General features: G+C 44.5%; 1 protein-coding gene across 2 annotated transcripts in view; it reads left to right on the top strand.

The window, feature by feature from the left end:
• TTBK1 (tau tubulin kinase 1) overlaps window positions 1-20,683 on the top strand; it is a 1,457,642-nt gene that overhangs the window by 115,841 nt on the left and 1,321,118 nt on the right. For both annotated transcript variants that reach the window (XM_069608875.1, XM_069608874.1), the window contains exons 2-3: window positions 7,300-7,458; window positions 12,250-12,397. In XM_069608875.1, the coding sequence (XP_069464976.1) occupies window positions 7,351-7,458; window positions 12,250-12,397 (256 nt within the window). In that variant the 5' untranslated portion in view covers window positions 7,300-7,350. The remainder of the gene's footprint in view (window positions 1-7,299; window positions 7,459-12,249; window positions 12,398-20,683) is intronic.

The raw sequence follows: 20,683 nt of genomic DNA, 5'->3' as shown, positions 1-20,683 counted from the left end.
CGCACAGACAGCCCAGGGGCATTGTGGCGCTGTTACTTGCAGTAGACTTAGTTACATTACGCATACGTTACAGCATGGGAGAGCAGAGATGTAATACATGTTATGCATAAAAACGTACACAGTTCATAGTATCCATGTGGGGGATGGACGTCATGACAGGGGGTAAAGTGTTCAGGCGAATAGGGTGGTTTTCATGGTTTTACGGAAGGCGTGAGTGATATCTTCAGTAGTCTGCACCCAATCCCTTTCCAAGATATCTTCAGCACTCAGCTGATACCTTGCAATGATACCTTCAGCAGTCAACACTTAGGACATTCCCAATATATCTTCAGCAGTCACCACCCAATACCTTCCCAAGATATCTTCAGCAGTCAGCACCCAATACCTTCCCAAGAAATCTTCAGCAGTCAGCACCCAGGATCTTCCCAACATATCTTCACCAGTCAGCACCCAATACCTTCCTAAGGTAACTTAAGCAGTTGTCCTCACCCAATACCTTCCCAATATATCTCCAGCAGTCAGCACTCAATACCTTCCCAAGATATCTTCAGCAGTCAGCACCTTCCCACGATATCTTCAACAGTCAGCACCCAATACCTTCCCAAGATATCTTTAGCAGTCAGCACCTTCCCAAGATATCTTCAGCAGTCAGCACCCAATAGCTTCCCAAGATATCTTCAGCAGTCAGCACCTAATACATTTCCCAGGTATCTTCAGTAGTCGGCACCCAATTACTTCCCACAATATCTTCAGCAGTCAGCACCCAATACCTTCCCTAGGTATCTTCAGTAGTCGGCACCCAATTCCTTCCCAAGATATCTTCAGCAGTCAGCACCCAATTCCTTCCCAAGATATCTTCAGCAGTCAGCACCCAATACCTTCCCTAGTTATCTTCAGCACCCAGTATCTTCCCAAGATATCTTCAGCAGTCAGCACCCAATACCTTCCTAAGGTAACTTAAGCAGTCACCCTCACCCAATACCTTCCCAAGATATCTTCAGCAGTCAGCACCCAATAGCTTCTCAAGATATATTCAGCAGTCAGCACCCAATACCTTTCCCAGGTATCTTCAGTAGTCGGCAACCAATTATTTCCCAAGATATCTTCAGCATTCAGCACCCGATACCTTCCCTAGGTATCTTCAGTAGTCGGCTCCCAATTCCTTCCCAAGATATCTTCAGCAGTCAGCACCCAATTCCTTCCCAAGATATCTTCAGCAGTCAGCACCCAATACCTTCCCAATTTATCTTCAGCACACATGATCTTCCCAAGATATCTTCAGCAGTCAGCACCCAATACCTTCCTAAGGTAACTTAAGCAGTCGTCCTCACCCAATACCTTCCCAAGATATCTTCAGCAGTCAGCACCTTCCCAAGATATCTTCAGCAGTCAGCACCCAATAGCTTCCCAAGATATCTTCAGCAGTCAGCACCTTCCCAAGATATCTTCAGCAGTCAGCACCCAATAGCTTCCCAAGATATCTTCAGCAGTCAGCACCTAATACCTTACCCAGGTATCTTCAGTAGTCGGCACCCAATTACTTCCCCAGATATCTTCAGCAGTCAGCACCCGATACCTTCCCTAGGTATCTTCAGTAGTTGGCACCCAATTCCTTCCCAATATATCTCCAGCAGTCAGCACCCAATTCCTTCCCAAGAAATGTTCAGCAGTCAGCACCCAGGATCTTCCCAACATATCTTCACCAGTCAGCACCCAATACCTTCCTAAGGTAACTTAAGCAGTTGTCCTCACCCAATACCTTCCCAATATATCTCCAGCAGTCAGCACTCAATACCTTCCCAAGATATCTTCAGCAGTCAGCACCTTCCCACGATATCTTCAACAGTCAGCACCCAATACCTTCCCAAGATATCTTCAGCAGTCAGCACCTAATACCTTTCCCAGGTATCTTCAGTAGTCGGCAACCAATTACTTCCCAAGATATCTTCAGCATTCAGCACCCGATACCTTCCCTAGGTATCTTCAGTAGTCGGCTCCCAATTCCTTCCCAAGATATCTTCAGCAGTCAGCACCCAATACCTTCCCAAGATATCTTCAGCAGTCAGCACCCAATACCTTCCCAAGAAATCTTCAGCAGTCAGCACCCAGGATCTTCCCAACATATCTTCACCAGTCAGCACCCAATACCTTCCTAAGGTAACTTAAGCAGTTGTCCTCACCCAATACCTTCCCAATATATCTCCAGCAGTCAGCACTCAATACCTTCCCAAGATATCTTCAGCAGTCAGCACCTTCCCACGATATCTTCAACAGTCAGCACCCAATACCTTCCCAAGATATCTTTAGCAGTCAGCACCTTCCCAAGATATCTTCAGCAGTCAGCACCCAATAGCTTCCCAAGATATCTTCAGCAGTCAGCACCTAATACATTTCCCAGGTATCTTCAGTAGTCGGCACCCAATTACTTCCCACGATATCTTCAGCAGTCAGCACCCAATACCTTCCCTAGGTATCTTCAGTAGTCGGCACCCAATTCCTTCCCAAGATATCTTCAGCAGTCAGCACCCAATTCCTTCCCAAGATATCTTCAGCAGTCAGCACCCAATACCTTCCCTAGTTATCTTCAGCACCCAGTATCTTCCCAAGATATCTTCAGCAGTCAGCACCCAATACCTTCCTAAGGTAACTTAAGCAGTCATCCTCACCCAATACCTTCCCAAGATATCTTCAGCAGTCAGCACCCAATAGCTTCTCAAGATATCTTCAGCAGTCAGCACCTAATACCTTTCCCAGGTATCTTCAGTAGTCGGCAACCAATTACTTCCCAAGATATCTTCAGCATTCAGCACCCGATACCTTCCCTAGGTATCTTCAGTAGTCGGCTCCCAATTCCTTCCCAAGATATCTTCAGCAGTCAGCACCCAATTCCTTCCCAAGATATCTTCAGCAGTCAGCACCCAATACCTTCCCAATTTATCTTCAGCACACATGATCTTCCCAAGATATCTTCAGCAGTCAGCACCCAATACCTTCCTAAGGTAACTTAAGCAGTCGTCCTCACCCAATACCTTCCCAAGATATCTTCAGCAGTCAGCACCTTCCCAAGATATCTTCAGCAGTCAGCACCCAATAGCTTCCCAAGATATCTTCAGCAGTCAGCACCTTCCCAAGATATCTTCAGCAGTCAGCACCCAATAGCTTCCCAAGATATCTTCAGCAGTCAGCACCTAATACCTTACCCAGGTATCTTCAGTAGTCGGCACCCAATTACTTCCCAAGATATCTTCAGCAGTCAGCACCCGATACCTTCCCTAGGTATCTTCAGTAGTTGGCACCCAATTCCTTCCCAATATATCTCCAGCAGTCAGCACCCAATTCCTTCCCAAGATATCTTCAGCAGTCAGCACCCAATACCTTCCCAGGATATCTTCAGCAGTCAGCACCCAATACCTTCCCTAGTTATCTTCAGCAGTCAGCACCTTCCCAATATATCTTCAGCAGTCAGCACCCCATTCCTTCCCAAGATATCTTCAGCAGTCAGCACCCAATACCTTCCCAGGATATCTTCAGCAGTCAGCACCCAATACCTTCCCTAGTTATCTTCAGCAGTCAGCACCTTCCCAAGATATCTTCAGCAGTCAGCACCCAATACCTTCCCAAGATATCTTCAGCAATCAGCACCCTATACCATCCCTATGTATCTTCAGTAGTCGGCACCCAATTCCTTCCCAATATATCTTCAGCAGTCAGCACCCAATACCTTCCTATGATATCTTCAGCAGTCAGCACCCAATACCTTCCCTAGTTATCTTCAGCAGTCAGCACCTTCCCAAGATATCTTCAGCAGTCAGCAAGCAATACCTTCCCAAGATATCTTCATCAGCCATCCTCCAATACCTTCCCTAGGTATCTTCAGCAGTCAGCACCCGATACCTTCCCTAGGTTCATCTATCAGCCCACAATACCTTCCCTAGGTATCTTCAGTATTCGGCACCCAATTCCTTACCAAGATATCTTCAGCAGTCAGTACCCAATACCTTCCCAGGATATCTTCAGCAGTCAGCACCCAATACCTTCCCTAGTTATCTTCAGCAGTCAGCACCCAATACCTTCCCAAGATATCTTCAGCAGTCAGCACCCAATACCTTCCCAAGATATCTTCAGCAGTCAGCACCTAATACCTTCCCTAGATATCTTCAGTAGTTGGCACCCGATTCCTTCCCAAGATATCTTCAGCAGTCAGCACACAATACCTTCCCAAGATATCTTCAGCAGTCAGCACCTAATATCTTCCCTAGGTATCTTCAGTAGTCGGCAGCCAAATCCTTCCCAAGATATATTCATCAGTCATCCCCCAATACCTTCCAAAGGTAACTTAAGCAGTCGTCCTCACCCAATACCTTCCCAAGATATCTTCAGCAGTCAGCACCTAATAACTTCCCTATTTATCTTCAACAGTCAGCACCCAATACCATCCAATACCTTCCAAAGATATCTTCACCAGTCAGCACCCAATACCTTCCCAAGATATCTTCACCAGTCAGCACCCAATACCTCCCCAAGATAACTTCAGCAGTCGGCACACAATACCAACCTAAGGTAACTTAAGCAGTCGTCCTCGCCCAATACCTTCCCAAGATATCTTCAGCAGTCAGCACCTAATATCTCCCCTGGGTATCTTCAGTAGTCGGCCGCCGATTCCTTCCTACGATATCTTCAGCAGTCAGCACCCAATATCCTCCCCAAAATATCTTCAGCAGTCATCACCCAATACCTTCCCTAGTTATCTTCAGCAGTCAGCACTCGATACCTTTCCTAGGTATCGTCAGCAGTCAGCACCCAATACCTTTCCAAGATATCTTCATCAGTCATCCCCCAATACCTTCCTAAGGTAACTTAAGCAGTCGTTCTCACCCAATAACTTCCCAAGATATCTTCAGCAGTCAGCACTCAATACCTTCCCAATATATCTTCAGCAGTCAGCACCCAATTCCTTCCCAAGATATATTCAGCTGTCAGCACCCAATACCTTCCCAAGATATATTCAGCAGTCCGCACCTAATACCTTCCCTAGGTATCTTCAGTAGTCAGCATCCAATTCCTTCCCAGGATATCTTCAGCAGTCAGCACCCAATATCCTCCGCAAAATATCTTCAGCAGTCAGCACCCAATACCTTCCATAGGTATCGTCAGCAGTCAGCACCTGATACCTTCCCTTGGTATCTTCAGCAGTCAGCACCCAGTACCTTCCCTAGGTATCTTCAGCAGTCAGCACCCGATACCTTCCCTAGGTATCTTCAGCAGTCAGCACCCAATACCTTCCCTAGGTATCTTCAGTAGTCAGCACTGGGTACCTTCCCTAGGTATCTTCAGCAGTCAGCACCCGATACCTTCCCTAGGTATCTTCAGCAGTCAGCACCCAATTCCTTCCCTACGTATCTTCAGCAGTCAGCACTCGGTACCTTTCCCAGGTATCTTCTGCAGTCAGCACCCGATACCTTCTCTAGGTATCTTCTGCAGTCAGCACCCGGTACCTTCCCTAGGTATCTTCTGCAGTCAGCACCCAGTACCTTCCCTAGGTATCTTCAGCAGTCAGCACCCGGTACCTTCCCTAGGTATCTTCAGCAGTCAGCACCCGGTACCTTCCCTAGGTATCTTCAGCAGTCAGCACCCGATACCTTCCCTTGGTATCTTCTGCAGTCAGCACCCGATACCTTCCCTAGGTATCCTGTGCAGTCAGCACCCGATACCTTCTCTAGGTATCTTCAGTAGTCAGCACCTGGTACCTTCCCTTGGTTTCTTCTGCAGTCAGCACCCGCTACCTTCCCTAGGTATCTTCAGCAGTCAGCACCCAATACCTTCCCCTGGTATCTTCAGCAGTCAGCACCCGATACCTTCCCTTGGTATCTTCTGCAGTCAGCCGCTTGGACTTTCCTGAGTTGATCTCGATGGTCGGCCATCGGTCTCTTGCTGAGCTATTCTCTGGACTCGCCACTCAATTACTCCAGGCTCTCCTCATCAGTCAATCTTCTGCTGCTAGCCCTCATTGCTCCCTTGACTCATTGTAGAGTTCCCCTCAGGGGTTCTATCCTGAATTCCCTCTTACGAGTTCCCCTCAGCACTGAGAGCAAAACTGCCTGTTAACTTAAGTCCGCGTTCTCTTCTGTACATGGGCGGTGGACCCCAGTCTCTTGACCCAATGCTTACAGTCAGCACGCAGTACACCCTGCTGTGTACTTCAGCACGCAGTGCACGCTGCTGTGTACTCGTGCTCTACTTTTTTTCTGACTTTTCTATCCTGTCAGTGCACAATCCCGCCTAGACATGAAGCTGTCTTCTTAGAAGAGTCACTCCTTGTGCCTACCCCACACTAACAAATTGATCTCAATTTCCATTGGTCAACGGCCGCTATTTCACAGGATGTGTGTGAGAATTTGAGCGGCGGTTCTTGAATCATGCATGGATTCCACCGTATCCCTGCCAGTGAGCGAGGGCCTCCATGCAGGATACAGCCACCACTGCAGATACGGAGTCTGATAACACATCGCCATGGTGCAGGCCAAAAGGCGTAAGCAGTGTGACCAGAGGCACCCCTTTGGTGGCAACCAGCGCAGTGCAACAGACTATTTACATTACAATATGTGAGCTGGAAGGCCTGCCATGCTGACCCACTCTCTAAGGCTTCCATGGTCAATGAGGATACAGGGGGAGGCACAGGTTTCTCACTCCCACATGGTCTAGGGGCTGCTCTCACACCACAACAGGCTGATACCCAACACAACATATGACTCATCTGAAAAATATGTCAACATTTAATCACACCCCTCTAAAGATCCTGGGGGGCGGGGCGCTTGTGTAGAATGGGCATTAACCCTCTCCAAAGAGCTAGCAACCCCCAAAAATGATATCAGTTCCTATGATTTGAAGAATGCCCCTCCCATAGCCCCATTGCCCTCCCCTCAGACCTAGATATGCAATGCCAGTCTTGCCCATCCCAAGCCTGTGCTCATACACCGTCCTGAGCCTCTCTTGGTTCCAGGACTGGCATCTTGGAAGGGCCCGAGTGCTGCTTGGCCTGCACCGTGTTCCCACCAGCCACCTCTTCTTGGGGACTCCTGCATGGTATGATGCTTTGCCCGGTCGGTGCATGGAGGCAGCCGGGTGGATCCTGTGAGTGGGGGAGGGGGTCCTGCAGGGAGCGGGCAGAATATCGCAGGCTCCTCTCCGACTGTCTTGTCTCCAGCCTTGCCCTGTCCCTCTGAGGACCAGCATGGCTCCGCTCGAAGCATGTTCTCTTGGGGTTGAATTCTCCTCTTTTCTTTCTCGCCCTTCTTCCAGTTAAATGGCTCATTTAAATCGGGCGCCAGCAAAATCCTCTCTGGCTGGCAAATGCAGTGCCTGGCAGCAGTGATCAAGGACGACGCCAACATGAGCGGAGGAGGGGAGCAGGTGGACATCCTCCCCGTCAGCTACGTGGTGAAGGACCGCTGGAAAGTGGTGAGCAATTCTTCAAGGGGGAATGTGGTTTGGGACACTTTTACTGCCTCTTTTATCCAACGCCCAACATAAAACCACTGGCGGTGCCGGTAAGATAGCTCAGTGGGTTGAGCGCTCACTGTTGCAATCTGTGTGTGATCTACAGGTCGCAGGTTCGAATCCCGGCATGGCCAACTCAGCCCTTCATCCTTCCGAGGTTGATAAATGAGTACCAACTTCAGTTCAGTGATATTATATGTTCTTAGGTGTAAGCTCTATATAAATAACTCATTATCATTCTACTCTCTTTACACCCACCAAAAACCAGTCTTCCCTACCAAATCTATGCTTTACACCCATTATAGACCTGCCTTCTCCTACCAAATTACTGCTTTACGCCCATTATATAGATCAGCCTTCCCCTACCAAATCTATGTGTTACACCCATTATAGACCAGCCTTCTCCCACCGAAAATATGCTTTACACCCATTATATACCAGCCTTCCCCTACCAAATCTATGCTTTACACCCATTATAGATCAGCCTTCTCCTATCAAAACTATGCTTTACACCCATTGTAGACCAGCCTTCCCTTACCAAAGCTATGCTTTATACCTCTACCAAATCAATGCCTTATACTCGTTATAGACAAGACTTCCCCTACCAAATGTATGTTTTACACCCCTATAGACCAGCCTTCCCCTACCAATATGCTTTACACCTGTTATAGACCAGCCTTCCCCTACCAAATCTATGCTTTACACCCATTATAGACCAGTCTGCCCTACCAAATCTATGCTTGTAGACCAGCCTTCTCCTACCAAATCTATGCTTTACACCAATTATAGACCAGCCTTCACCAACCAAATCTATACTTTACACCCATTATAGACCAGCCCTCTACCAAATCTATGCTTGTAAACCAGCCTTTGCCTACCAAATCTATGCTTTACACCCATTATAGACCAGCCTTCACCAACCAAATCTATTCTTTACACCCGTTATAGACTAGTCTTCCCCTACCAAAGCTATGCATAAAACCCGTTATAGGCCAGCCTTCTCCTAACATACCTATGCTTTACACCCATTATAGACCATCCTTATCCTACCAAATCTATGCTTAGTTTACACCCATTATGGACCACACTTCCCCTACCAAATCTGTGCTTTACACCCGTTATAGGCCAGCCTTCCCCTACCAAATTGATGCTTTACACCCATTATAGACGGTTTATGGTCTTTACATTGAATGAAATGCATCGAAACACAAACGCATCAATGAAAATCCATCGAATGGAAATGCATCGAAATGCTATCTTTTACATGTAAAAGTACATATCCATCGAAACCTGTCCATCGAATATAGGGATGGACACGTTTCAATGGATATGTGCTTTTAAATGTAAAAGATAGCATTTCCATGCTTTTACTTTTCACGGTAAAACGTTACATGGAGCTGTCCAGTGCTGAAATTCCTGCACTGGCCAGCTCCTTGTAATGTTTTAATGTTTATTGTATATTGGGGGGGTTCCCCTTCAGACTCTCCAAGCCCACCCCCTTAACCCTAACCCAGCCCTAACTCTAACCCTAAGCCCAACTGTAGCCCTAACCCAACCCTAATTCTAACCCTTGCCATAAAGTATTTTCAATTAACAAAATTCGATGGAAATAAATTCGATGAATTCATTTTCGATGGAAAGTCAAGATACCATTATAGACCATCCTTCTCCTACCAAATCTATGCGTTACACCCATTATATACCAGCCTTCCCCTACCAAATATATGATTTACACCTATTATAGACCAGCCTTCCCTTACCAAATCTATGCTTTACACCCATTATAGACCAGCCTTCTCCTACCAAATTACTGCTTTACGCCCATTATATAGATCAGCCTTCCCCTACCAAATCTATGCTTTACACCCATTATAGACCAGCCTTCTCCTATCAAAACTATGCTTTACACCCATTGTAGACCAGCCTTCCCTTACCAAAGCTATGCTTTATACCTCTACCAAATCTATGCCTTACACTCGTTATAGACAAGACTTCCCCTACCAAATCTATGCTTTACACCCGTTATAGACCAGCCTTCTCCTATCAAAACTATGCTTTACACCCATTGTAGACGAGCCTTCCCTTACCAAAGCTATGCTTTATACCTCTACCAAATCTATGCCTTACACTCGTTATAGACAAGACTTCCCCTACCAAATGTATGCTTTACACCCCTATAGACCAGCCTTCCCCTACCAGATCTACACTTTACACCTGTTATATTTGTATTTGTTTATTTATAACACTCAAACCATCAGGCCCGGGGGCATCAGGGCGCAATTTGTACAGGGTTGCAAGAAAAGAACATACATACAGGAGAATAGATTACATTCAGAGGTTTAACAATGCTAGCATAATAACAATCTTACTAATTACATATATTACAATATATATATTATTATACATGTATATTACATGGTTACAGTGCCATTATAGACCAGCCTTCCCCTACCAAATCTATGCTTTACACCCATTATAAACCAGCCTTCTCCTACCAAATCTATGCTTGTAGACCAGCCTTCTCCTACCAAATCTATGCTTTACACCCATTATAGACCAGCCTTCACCAACCAAATCTATATTTTACACCCATTATAGACCAGCCTTCTCCCATCAAATCTATGCTTGTAGGCCAGCCTTCTCCTACCAAATCTATGCTTTACACCCATTATAGACTAGTCTTCCCCTACCGAATCAATGCTGTACACCCGTTATAGACCAGCATTCCCCTACCAAATCTATGCATAAAACCCATTATAGGCCAGCCTTCTCCTAACATACCTATGCTTTACACCCATTATAGACCATCCTTATCCTACCAAATCTATGCTTTACACCCGTTATAGACCAGCATTCCCCTGCCAAATCTATGCATAAAACCCATTATAGGCTGGCCTTCTCCTAACATACCTATGCTTCACACCCATTATAGACCATCCTTATCCTACCAAATCTATGCTTAGTTTACACCCATTATGGACCACCCTTCCCCTACCAAATCTGTGCTTTACACCCGTTATAGGCCAGCCTTCCACTACCAAATTGATGCTTTACACCCATTATAGACGGTTTATGGTCTTTACATTGAATGAAATGAATCGAAACACAAATGCATCGATGAAAATCCATCGAATGGAAATGCATCGAAATGCTATCTTTTACATGTAAAAGTACATATCCATCGAAACTTGTCCATCGAACATGGGGATGAGCACGTTTCAATGGATATGTGCTTTTAAATGTAAAAGATAGCATTTCCATGCTTTTATTTTTCACGGTAAAACGTTACATGGAGCTGTCCAGTGCTGAAATTCTGGCACTGGCCAGCTCCTTGTAATGTTTTAATGTTGTATATTGGGGGTGTGGGGGGGGGGGGTTCCCCTCCAGACTCTCCAAGCCCACCCCCTTAACCCTAACCCAACTCTAACTCTAAACCTAAGCCCAACTGTAGCCCTATCTTTGCCCTAACCCTAATTCTAACCCTTGCCATAAAGTATTTTCAATTAATAAAATTCGATGGAAATGAATTTGATGAATTCATTTTCGATGGAAAGTCCAGATACCATTATAGACCATCCTTCCCCTACTAAATCTATGCCTTACACCCGTTGTAGACTAGCCTTACCATGCCAAATCTATGCTTGTAGACCAGCCTTCTCCTACCAAATCTGTGCTTTACACCCATTATAGACCGGCCTTCCCCTACTGAATCTATGCTTTACAGCCGACATAGACCAGCCTTCCCTCCCCCAAATCTATTCTTAAAACCCATTATATGCCAGCCTTCTCCTAACATACATATGCTTTGCACCCAAAATAGACCATCCTTCTCCTATCAAATCTATGTTTTACACCCATTGTAGACTAGCTTTCTACTACCAAATGTATGCTTTACACCAGCAACTGCTACGCTTGGCTACCACTAAATGACATCTATGAGGCTGCGTTTCTTTTATCTGCAGTTGTCAGTAAAGGTACCAGCAATGTGTGGGACTCGGAGGAGCAAGGGTTGTAAGCGGGGATTCCAGCCTAGGGTTGTGGTCTGCTGCCAGCACCAGAAGTGTTTCTCTACTGGTGCTGGCAGTAGGTTGCAGCTCCTGTCCCTAAGGCACAAGACCACCACAATCCATCAACCCTTCTCCAGTTATCCTGCGTGTGTGAAGCAGGACCTTACCTATCTTGCTCAAAGGAGAGCGGGAGCAGGGACTCTCCACAACCCTCGTAAGATGTCCTCATGGTGCACAGACTGTAGGGGGGGAAGGAGGAAAAGAAGCATTATTTTGACTCCAGATTCCTCACATCTCTGCCGGGCTTATACAGGGAAGCTACGACGATTGAGGGTAGTCAGGGAGATGGAAGAGGCAGGGGATTCCGTATGGGCAACAAAGAAAAGGTTACTCGGGCAGAGAGCCACGACCTCAGGGCCTGCCTCCCCCTCTCCTCAGGTCTTACACTCTGACCTCCAGAGAAGCCAAAGAGTTTCTCAGGAGGTTCAGGTGGCGCTCACCCTCCCTGCCGCCTCACTATGGCGGGAACAAGGGTTCAAGGAGGAGCTATCTAACTTATCATTTCGTTTTCACAGTCAAGCACTTGCCTCAGCTTCAGACAAGCTGCTAAGGATAGGGGGAGGCTAAAGAGGGGCTATGAAGACTCGTACATCGTCTCCTCCTGGCACCCTTGGACTTGCTAGGAGTTGTTTCTGAAAGCAAACTGCCATTACTGTCTATTAATCCTCGCCTTCTAACTTTTCAGCTGAAGAAGATTGGCGGTGGAGGCTTTGGGGAGATTTACGAGGCGATGGACCTTCTGACGCGGGAGAACGTGGCCTTGAAGGTGGAGTCTGCACAGCAACCAAAGCAGGTCTTGAAGATGGAGGTGGCAGTGCTGAAGAAACTCCAAGGTGAGTGGGGCTCGAATGCGTTATACCTCTCCCACGCGGGTGGCGGGATAATAAGCCACAACACTTCCGGGTGAGACGTGAACACTTCCGGGTGAGATGTGGTTTAATACTTACGAACACTGCAAGCTAAACAGTGGCTTGACAGTCTGTAAGGCTGCAAACTGAGCAGTTGGTTCATAGTCTCTGAAACTGAATGGTGAACAGTTCTTTGCATAGGGAGACTTTAAGTAGTGCATAGCACTTCAGTGTGGGTGGTGTTGAATGCAACTATGACTGCTTTATTTATTTATTGGTGATCTCTAAACTGCTGTATGGCGCTAAGAGCCGCTTCATAGCACTGTGTGCAGAGATCATTCGGAAATAGGAGAAGGTTAGTCACTCCACGCTTGTTTCAGGCAAGTGACCTTCCGCGCCACACTCATCCATAGCCACTGAGCCTCCAGAGAAGTATACAGTTCTTATTGCCATAACTGCAGCATCACCAAATAGCGGTTGGTTATAGCACTTCTATTGGGGGAATGCGCATAACTCGTAACAGTGTGAATCATCAATCGATATCATACAGATAGAACAGCCTGATGGAACAGTGGGGTTTAATTAATGATAGTATTGGGAATGGGATCTGATCAAACTGAAGAGTAGGCTGTGGACAAATGGAAATACCTTCCACCCAATCACCATACGGCATATCCAGTGATGCCATAAAGGGTTGTGGGCCTTCGCGTCTTGCTCCAGCCTTAACTGTCACCCTAGTCGTTCACTCTTCACCCCCATAAGGTACAGCACACGGTCCTCGTGCTAGACTTAGTAATGAGCGCTGGCATGTTGTGCTCACAACACAAATATCTTAGGCTGAAAAAGTCGCACAAGTGACGAAATCCTGACACCATGTCCATTCCAGCCCCATGAAAGGACGTAAAGCACTCACATTTAAATAGAGCCATTTAAAAAACCATTCATGAAACGGACATAGAAAGCAGACTCCTAAAGACCTTGAAAGTAGATCCTGCCACAATAAAGTCAGGCTCTTTGACCTTCCAAAACACGCTGACGTGTGGGTGGTTAGTCTTTGTAACGTTTTCTTCCAATATTCATGTACCCCGATACAAAGGACGCACAGTGTCCCAGAGGCAAGCAATGTTTCAATTTATATCAATTTTCAATATCTTGTCATAGTTTTTTAGTTAGAAAATATGACAAGCTAACTTCATGACCCGAGCATGTGTGTGCCACTCAGCCCGTAATGAGCTAATCTCTCTGAAGAAAAAAACCCACAAAGTATTGCGCCTGCTTCCCAGCATTCAGTGACTGCAGAGAGTCGGTAATTAGGAAATTAAGTAACATAAGGGTCATTAGCATAAAATGACCTCTGGTTTAACATTTATTTATTTTGTTTGTTTGTAAAATGTATAAAGAGCAGACAGATCCTGGTCCGAAGTCAGCGGGTGCTGCGCATAATGATAATACAATTGGAAAAAAACAATGAGTAATAAACAACTAAAAGTGTACAAAATAATTAAAATAGTCTAAAAATCAAGAATAACCCAGTTTAAACAAATAAGTCTCATCTAATGGCATTATCCGATGAGAGAAAATGTGATACATCTGTGTTGGTTGGAAATTACATGTAAGTGGTGATATAACATCAGGGAGGGACTAATTCCATTTAAAGCCCACACTCTGCATAAGGGTCACAAGCCCTTTGTTTCATTAGCGCCCTTTTCAGATTGTATGTGTAGCCCGGGCAATCAAGGTCCAGTAATTCCGGACACCAATCGCTGTTATAGTCCGCAGAATGTATAACTTTTAGGTAAATCCCATATTCAGTGGCAGCACACATCCACCTATAATGCTCTTCCCCCAACTCTCAATGGCGCCCGTGGTGGGTGCGTGCCCCCAATCAGCTTGCTTGACACGCAGACTGGCACGAGTGATCCCGGCTACGCTCCGGGCAAGCTGAGCAATCGTCCCACATACCCGCATGTCAATGCCTGATCTCTGACCTCTTGCCGCTCCTCGGCACTCCTCCTCGCCTCGGTCATCTGGATTATTGATAGTCGGCCTCCCTATCCCTCGTGTCCCTCACCTTCTTCCTGCCACACTCCGGCTCCGCCTGCCCTTACCTGGCATCCATTTCCATGACAGTCATACATGCTAGACCCCCACGTTACCGGCCTGGGAAACCCTGTGCCTCTGGTATTATGGCTTTAAGCCCATACTCTGTATAACACTCATTCACTCGACTATTGCTAAAGCCCAGACTATGTATAACACTCATTCACTCAACGATTGCTAAAACCCATACTCTGTATAATGGCCACTCAACTCTTCCTAAAGCCCAGACTCTGTATAATGGTCACTCAAGTCTTACTAAAGCCCAGACTCTGTATAATGGTCACTCAGCTCTTACTAAAGTCCAGACTCTGTATAATGGTTACTCAACTCTTACTAAAGCCCAAACTCTGTATAATGGCCACTCAACTTTTATTAAAGCCCAGACTCTGTATAATGGTCACTCAGTTCTTACTAAAGTCCAGACTCTGTATAATGGTCACTCAACTCTTAGCAAACCCCAAAATCTGTATAATGGCCACTCAAAGTTGAGTAAAGCCCAAACTCTGTATAATGGCCACTCAATTCCTAGTAAAGCCCAAACTCTGTATAACACTCATTCACTCAACTTTTGCTAAAGCCCATACTCTATATAATGGTCACTCAACTCTTACTAACGCCCATACTCTGTATACCGGTCACTCAACTCTTACTAAAGCCCAAACTCTGTATAATGGCCACTCAACTCTTACTAAAGCCCAAACTCTGTATAATGGCCACTCAACTCTTACTAAAGCCCATACTACATATAACACTCATTCACTCAACTTCTACTAAAGAATCCCATACTCTGTATAATGGTCACTCAACTCTTACTAAAGCCCATACTCTGTATAATGGTCACTCAACTCTTACTAAAGCCCAGACTCTGTATAATGGTCACTCAACTCTTACTAAAGCCCATACTCTGTATAATGGTCACTCAACTCTTGCTAAAGCCCATACTCTATATAATGGTCCCTCAACTCTTACTAAAGCCCAGGCTCTGTGTAACATTCATTCACTCGCTAAAGCCCAGACTCTGTATAATGGCCACTCAATTCTTAGTAAAGCCCAAACTATGTATAACACTCATTCACTCAACTCTTGCTAAAGCCCATACTATATATAATGGTGACTCCACTCTTACTAACGCCCATACTCTGTATAACGGTCACTCAACTATTGCTAAAGCCCAAACTCTGTATAATGGCCACTCAACTCTTACTAAAGCCCAAACTCTGTATAATGGCCACTCAACTCTTACTAAAGCCCATACTACATATAACACTCATTCACTCAACTTCTACTAAAGAATCCCATACTCTGTATAATGGTCACTCAACTCTTACTAAAGCCCATACTCTGTATAATGGTCACTCAACTCTTACTAAAGCCCAGACTCTGTATAATGGTCACTCAACTCTTACTAAAGCCCATACTCTGTATAATGGTCACTCAACTCTTGCTAAAGCCCATACTCTATATAATGGTCCCTCAACTCTTACTAAAGCCCAGGCTCTGTGTAACATTCATTCACTCGCTAAAGCCCAGACTCTGTATAATGGCCACTCAATTCTTAGTAAAGCCCAAACTATGTATAACACTCATTCACTCAACTCTTGCTAAAGCCCATACTCTATATAATGGTGACTCCACTCTTACTAACGCCCATACTCTGTATAACGGTCACTCAACTCTTACTAAAGCCCATACTACATATAACACTCATTCACTCAACTCTTACTTTAGCCCATATTCTGTATAATGGTCACTCAACTCTTACTAAAGCCCAGACTCTGTATAATGGTAAAGCCCAGGCTCTGTATAATGGTCACTCAGCTCTTACTAAAGCCCAGACTCTGTATAACACTAATTCACGCAACTATTGCTAAATAATCCCATACTCTGTATAATGGCCACTCAACTCTTACTGAAGCCCAGACTCTGTATAATGGTAAAGCCCAGGCTCTGTATAATGGTCACTCAGTTCTTACTAAAGTCCAGACTCACTATAATGGTCACCCAACTCTTACTAAAGCCCATACTCTGTATAATGGCCGCTCAACTCTTCGTAAAGCCCAAACTCTGTATAATGGCCACTCAACTTTTATTAAAGCCCAGACTCTGTATAATGGTCACTCAGTTCTTACTAAAGTCCAGACTCTGAATAATGGTCACTCAACTCTTAGCAAACCCCAAAATCTGTATAATGGCCACTCAAAGTTGAGTAAAGCCCAAACTCTGTATAATGGCCACTCAATTCCTAGTAAAGCCCAAACTCTGTATAACACTCATTCACTCAACTTTTGCTAAAGCCCATACTCTATATAATGGTCACTCAACTCTTACTAACGCCCATACTCTGTATAACGGTCACTCAACTCTTACTAAAGCCCAGGCTCTGTGTAACACTCATTCACTCGCTAAAGCCCAAACTCTGTATAATGGCCACTCAACTCTTACTAAAGCCCATACTCTGTATAATTGTCACTCAACTCCTACTAAAGCCCAGACTCTGTATAATGTTCACTCAACTCTTACTAAAGCTCAGCCGCTGTATAATGGCCACGCAACGTTTACTAAAGCCCAGACTCTGTATAATGGCCACTCAACTCTTAGTAAAGCCCAAACTCTATATAATGGCCACTCAATTCTTAGTAAAGCCCAAACTCTGTATAGCACTCATTCACTCAACTATTGCTAAAGCCCATACTCTATATAATGGTCCCTCAACTCTTTCTAACGCCCATACTCTGTATAACGGTCACTCAACTCTTACTAAAGCCCAGGCTCTGTGTAACACTCATTCACTCGCTAAAGCCCAGACTCTGTATAATGGCCACTCAACTCTTAGTAAAGCCCAAACTCTGTATAATGGCCACTCAATTCCTAGTAAAGCCCAAACTATGTATAACACTCATTCACTCAACTCTTGCTAAAGCCCATACTCTATATAATGGTGTCTCCACTCTTACTAACGCCCATACTCTGTATAACGGTCACTCAACTATTGCTAAAGCCCATACTCTGTATAACGGTCACTCAACTCTTGCTAAAGCCCATACTCTATATAATGGTGACTCCACTCTTACTAACGCCCATACTCTGTATAACGGTCACTCAACTATTGCTAAAGCCCATACTCTGTATAACGGTCACTCAACTCTTACTAAAACCCATACTACATATAACACTCATTCACTCAACTCTTACTTTAGCCCATATTCTGTATAATGGTCACTCAACTCTTACTAAAGCCCAGACTCTGTATAATGGTAAAGCCCAGGCTCTGTATAATGGTCACTCAGCTCTTACTAAAGCCCAGACTCTGTATAACACTCATTCACGCAACTATTGCTAAATAATCCCATACTCTGTATAATGGCCACTCAACTCTTACTGAAGCCCAGACTCTGTATAATGGTAAAGCCCAGGCTCTGTATAATGGTCACTCAGCTCTTACTAAAGTCCAGACTCACTATAATGGTCACCCAACTCTTACTAAAGCCCATACTCTGTATAACGGTCACTCAACTCTTACTAAAGCCCATACTCTGTATAATGGCCACTCAACTTTTACCAAAGCCCAGACTCTGTATAATGGCCACTCAACTTTCACTAAAGCCCAGACTCTGTTTAATGGCCACTCAACTCTTACTAAAGCCCATACTCTGTATAATGGCCACTCAACTCTTAGTAAAGCCCAAACTCTGTATAATGGCCACTCAATTCTTAGTAAAGCCCAAACTCTGTATAACACTCATTCACTCAACTCTTACTAACGCCCATACTCTGTATAACGGTCACTCAACTCTTACTAAAGCCCAGGCTCTGTGTAACACTCATTCACTCGCTAAAGCCCAAACTCTGTGTAATGGCCACTCAACTCTTAGTAAAGCCCAGACTCTGTATAATGGTCACTCAACTCTTACTAAAGCCCAGACTCTGTATAATGGCCACTCAACCTTTACTAAAGCCCAGACTCTGTATAATGGCCACTCAACTCTTAGTAAAGCCCAAACTCTGTATAATGGCCACTCAATTCTTAGTAAAGCCCAAACTATGTATAACACTCATTCACTCAACTATTGCTAAAGCCCATACTCTATATAATGGTGACTCCACTCTTACTAACGCCCATACTCTGTATAACGGTCACTCAACTATTGCTAAAGCCCATACTTTGTATAACGGTCACTCAACTCTTACTAAAGCCCATACTACATATAACACTCATTCACTCAACTCTTACTTTAGCCCATATTCTGTATAATGGTCACTCAACTCTTACTGAAGCCCAGACTCTGTATAATGGTAAAGCCCAGGCTCTGTATAATGGTCACTCAGCTCTTACTAAAGTCCAGACTCACTATAATGGTCACCCAACTCTTAGTAAAGCCCATACTCTGTATAACGGTCACTCAACTCTTACTAAAGCCCATACTACATATAACACTCATTCACTCAACTCTTACTTTAGCCCATACTATGTATAATGGGCATTCAACTCTTACTAAAGTCCAGACTCTGTATAATGGTCACTCAACTCTTACTAAATCCCAGACTCTGTATAATGGTAAAGCCCAGGCTCTGTATAATGGACACTCAGCTCTTACTAAAGTCCAGACTCTGTATAATGGCCACTCAACCTTTACTAAAGCCCAGACTCTGTATAATGGCCACTCAATTCTTAGTAAAGCCCAAACTATGTATAACACTCATTCACTCAACTATTGCTAAAGCCCATACTCTATATAATGGTGACTCCACTCTTACTAACGCCCATACTCTGTATAACGGTCACTCAACTATTGCTAAAGCCCATACTCTGTATAACGGTCACTCAACTCTTACTAAAGCCCATACTACATATAACACTCATTCACTCAACTCTTACTTTAGCCCATATTCTGTATAATGGTCACTCAGCTCTTACTAAAGTCCAGACTCACTATAATGGTCACCCAACTCTTACTAAAGCCCATACTCTGTATAACGGTCACTCAACTCTTACTAAAGCCCATACTCTGTATAACGGTCACTCAACTCTTACTAAAGCCCATACTACATATAACACTCATTCACTCAACTCTTACTTTAGCCCATACTACGTATAATGGGCATTCAACTCTTACTAAAGTCCAGACTCTGTATAATGGTCACTCAACTCTTACTAAATCCCAGACTCTGTATAATGGTAAAGCCCAGGCTCTGTATAATGGACACTCGGCTCTTACTAAAGTCCAGACTCTGTATAATGGTCACTCAACTCTTACTAAAGCCCAGACTCTGTATAATGGTCACTCAGCTCTAAAGTCCAGACTCTGTATAATGGTTGGTCACTCAACTCTTACTAAAGCCCAGACTCTGTATAATGGCCACTGAACTCTTACTAAAGCCCATACTCTGTATAATGGTCGCTCAACTTTTACTGAAGCCCAGACTCTGTATAATGGCCACTCAACTCTTACTAAAGCCCAGACTCTGTATAATGGCCACTCAACTTTTACTGAAGCCCAGACTCTGTATAATGGCCACTCAATTCCTAGTAAAGCCCAAACTCTGTATAACACTCATTCATTCAACTGTTGCTAAAGCCAATACTCTATATAATGGTCACTCAACTCTTACTAATGCCCATACTCTGTATAACAGTCACTCAACTCTTACTAAAGCCCATACTACATATAACACTCATTCACTCAACTCTTACTAAAGTCCATACTCTGTATAATGGTCACTCAAGTCTCACTAAAGTCCAGTCTCTGTATAATGGCCACTCAACTCTTACTAAAGCCCATACTCTGTATAATGGCCACTCAACTCTTGGTAAAGCCCAAACTCTGTATAATGGCCACTCAACTCTTAGTAAAGCCCAGACTCTGTATAATGGCCACTCAACTTTTACTAAAGCCCAGACTCTGTATAATGGCCACCCAGCTCTTACTAAAGTCCAGACTTTGTATAATGGTCACTCTACTCTTACTAAAGCCCAGACTCTGTATAATGGCCACTCAACTTTTACTAAAGCCCAAACTCTGTATAATGGCCACTCAATTCCTAGTAAAGCCCAAACTCTATATAAGACTCATTCACTCAACTATTGCTAAAGCCCATATTCTGTATAACGGTCACTCAACTCTTACTAAAGCACACACTCTGTATAATGGCCACTCAACTCTTAATAAAGCC

This window comes from Ambystoma mexicanum, chromosome 4q, assembly GCF_040938575.1.
Source record: "Ambystoma mexicanum isolate Mex_15411 chromosome 4q, UKY_AmexF1_1, whole genome shotgun sequence".
Lineage (NCBI taxonomy): Eukaryota > Metazoa > Chordata > Amphibia > Caudata > Ambystomatidae > Ambystoma > Ambystoma mexicanum.
This window is presented reverse-complemented; position numbering and strand designations above follow the sequence as displayed.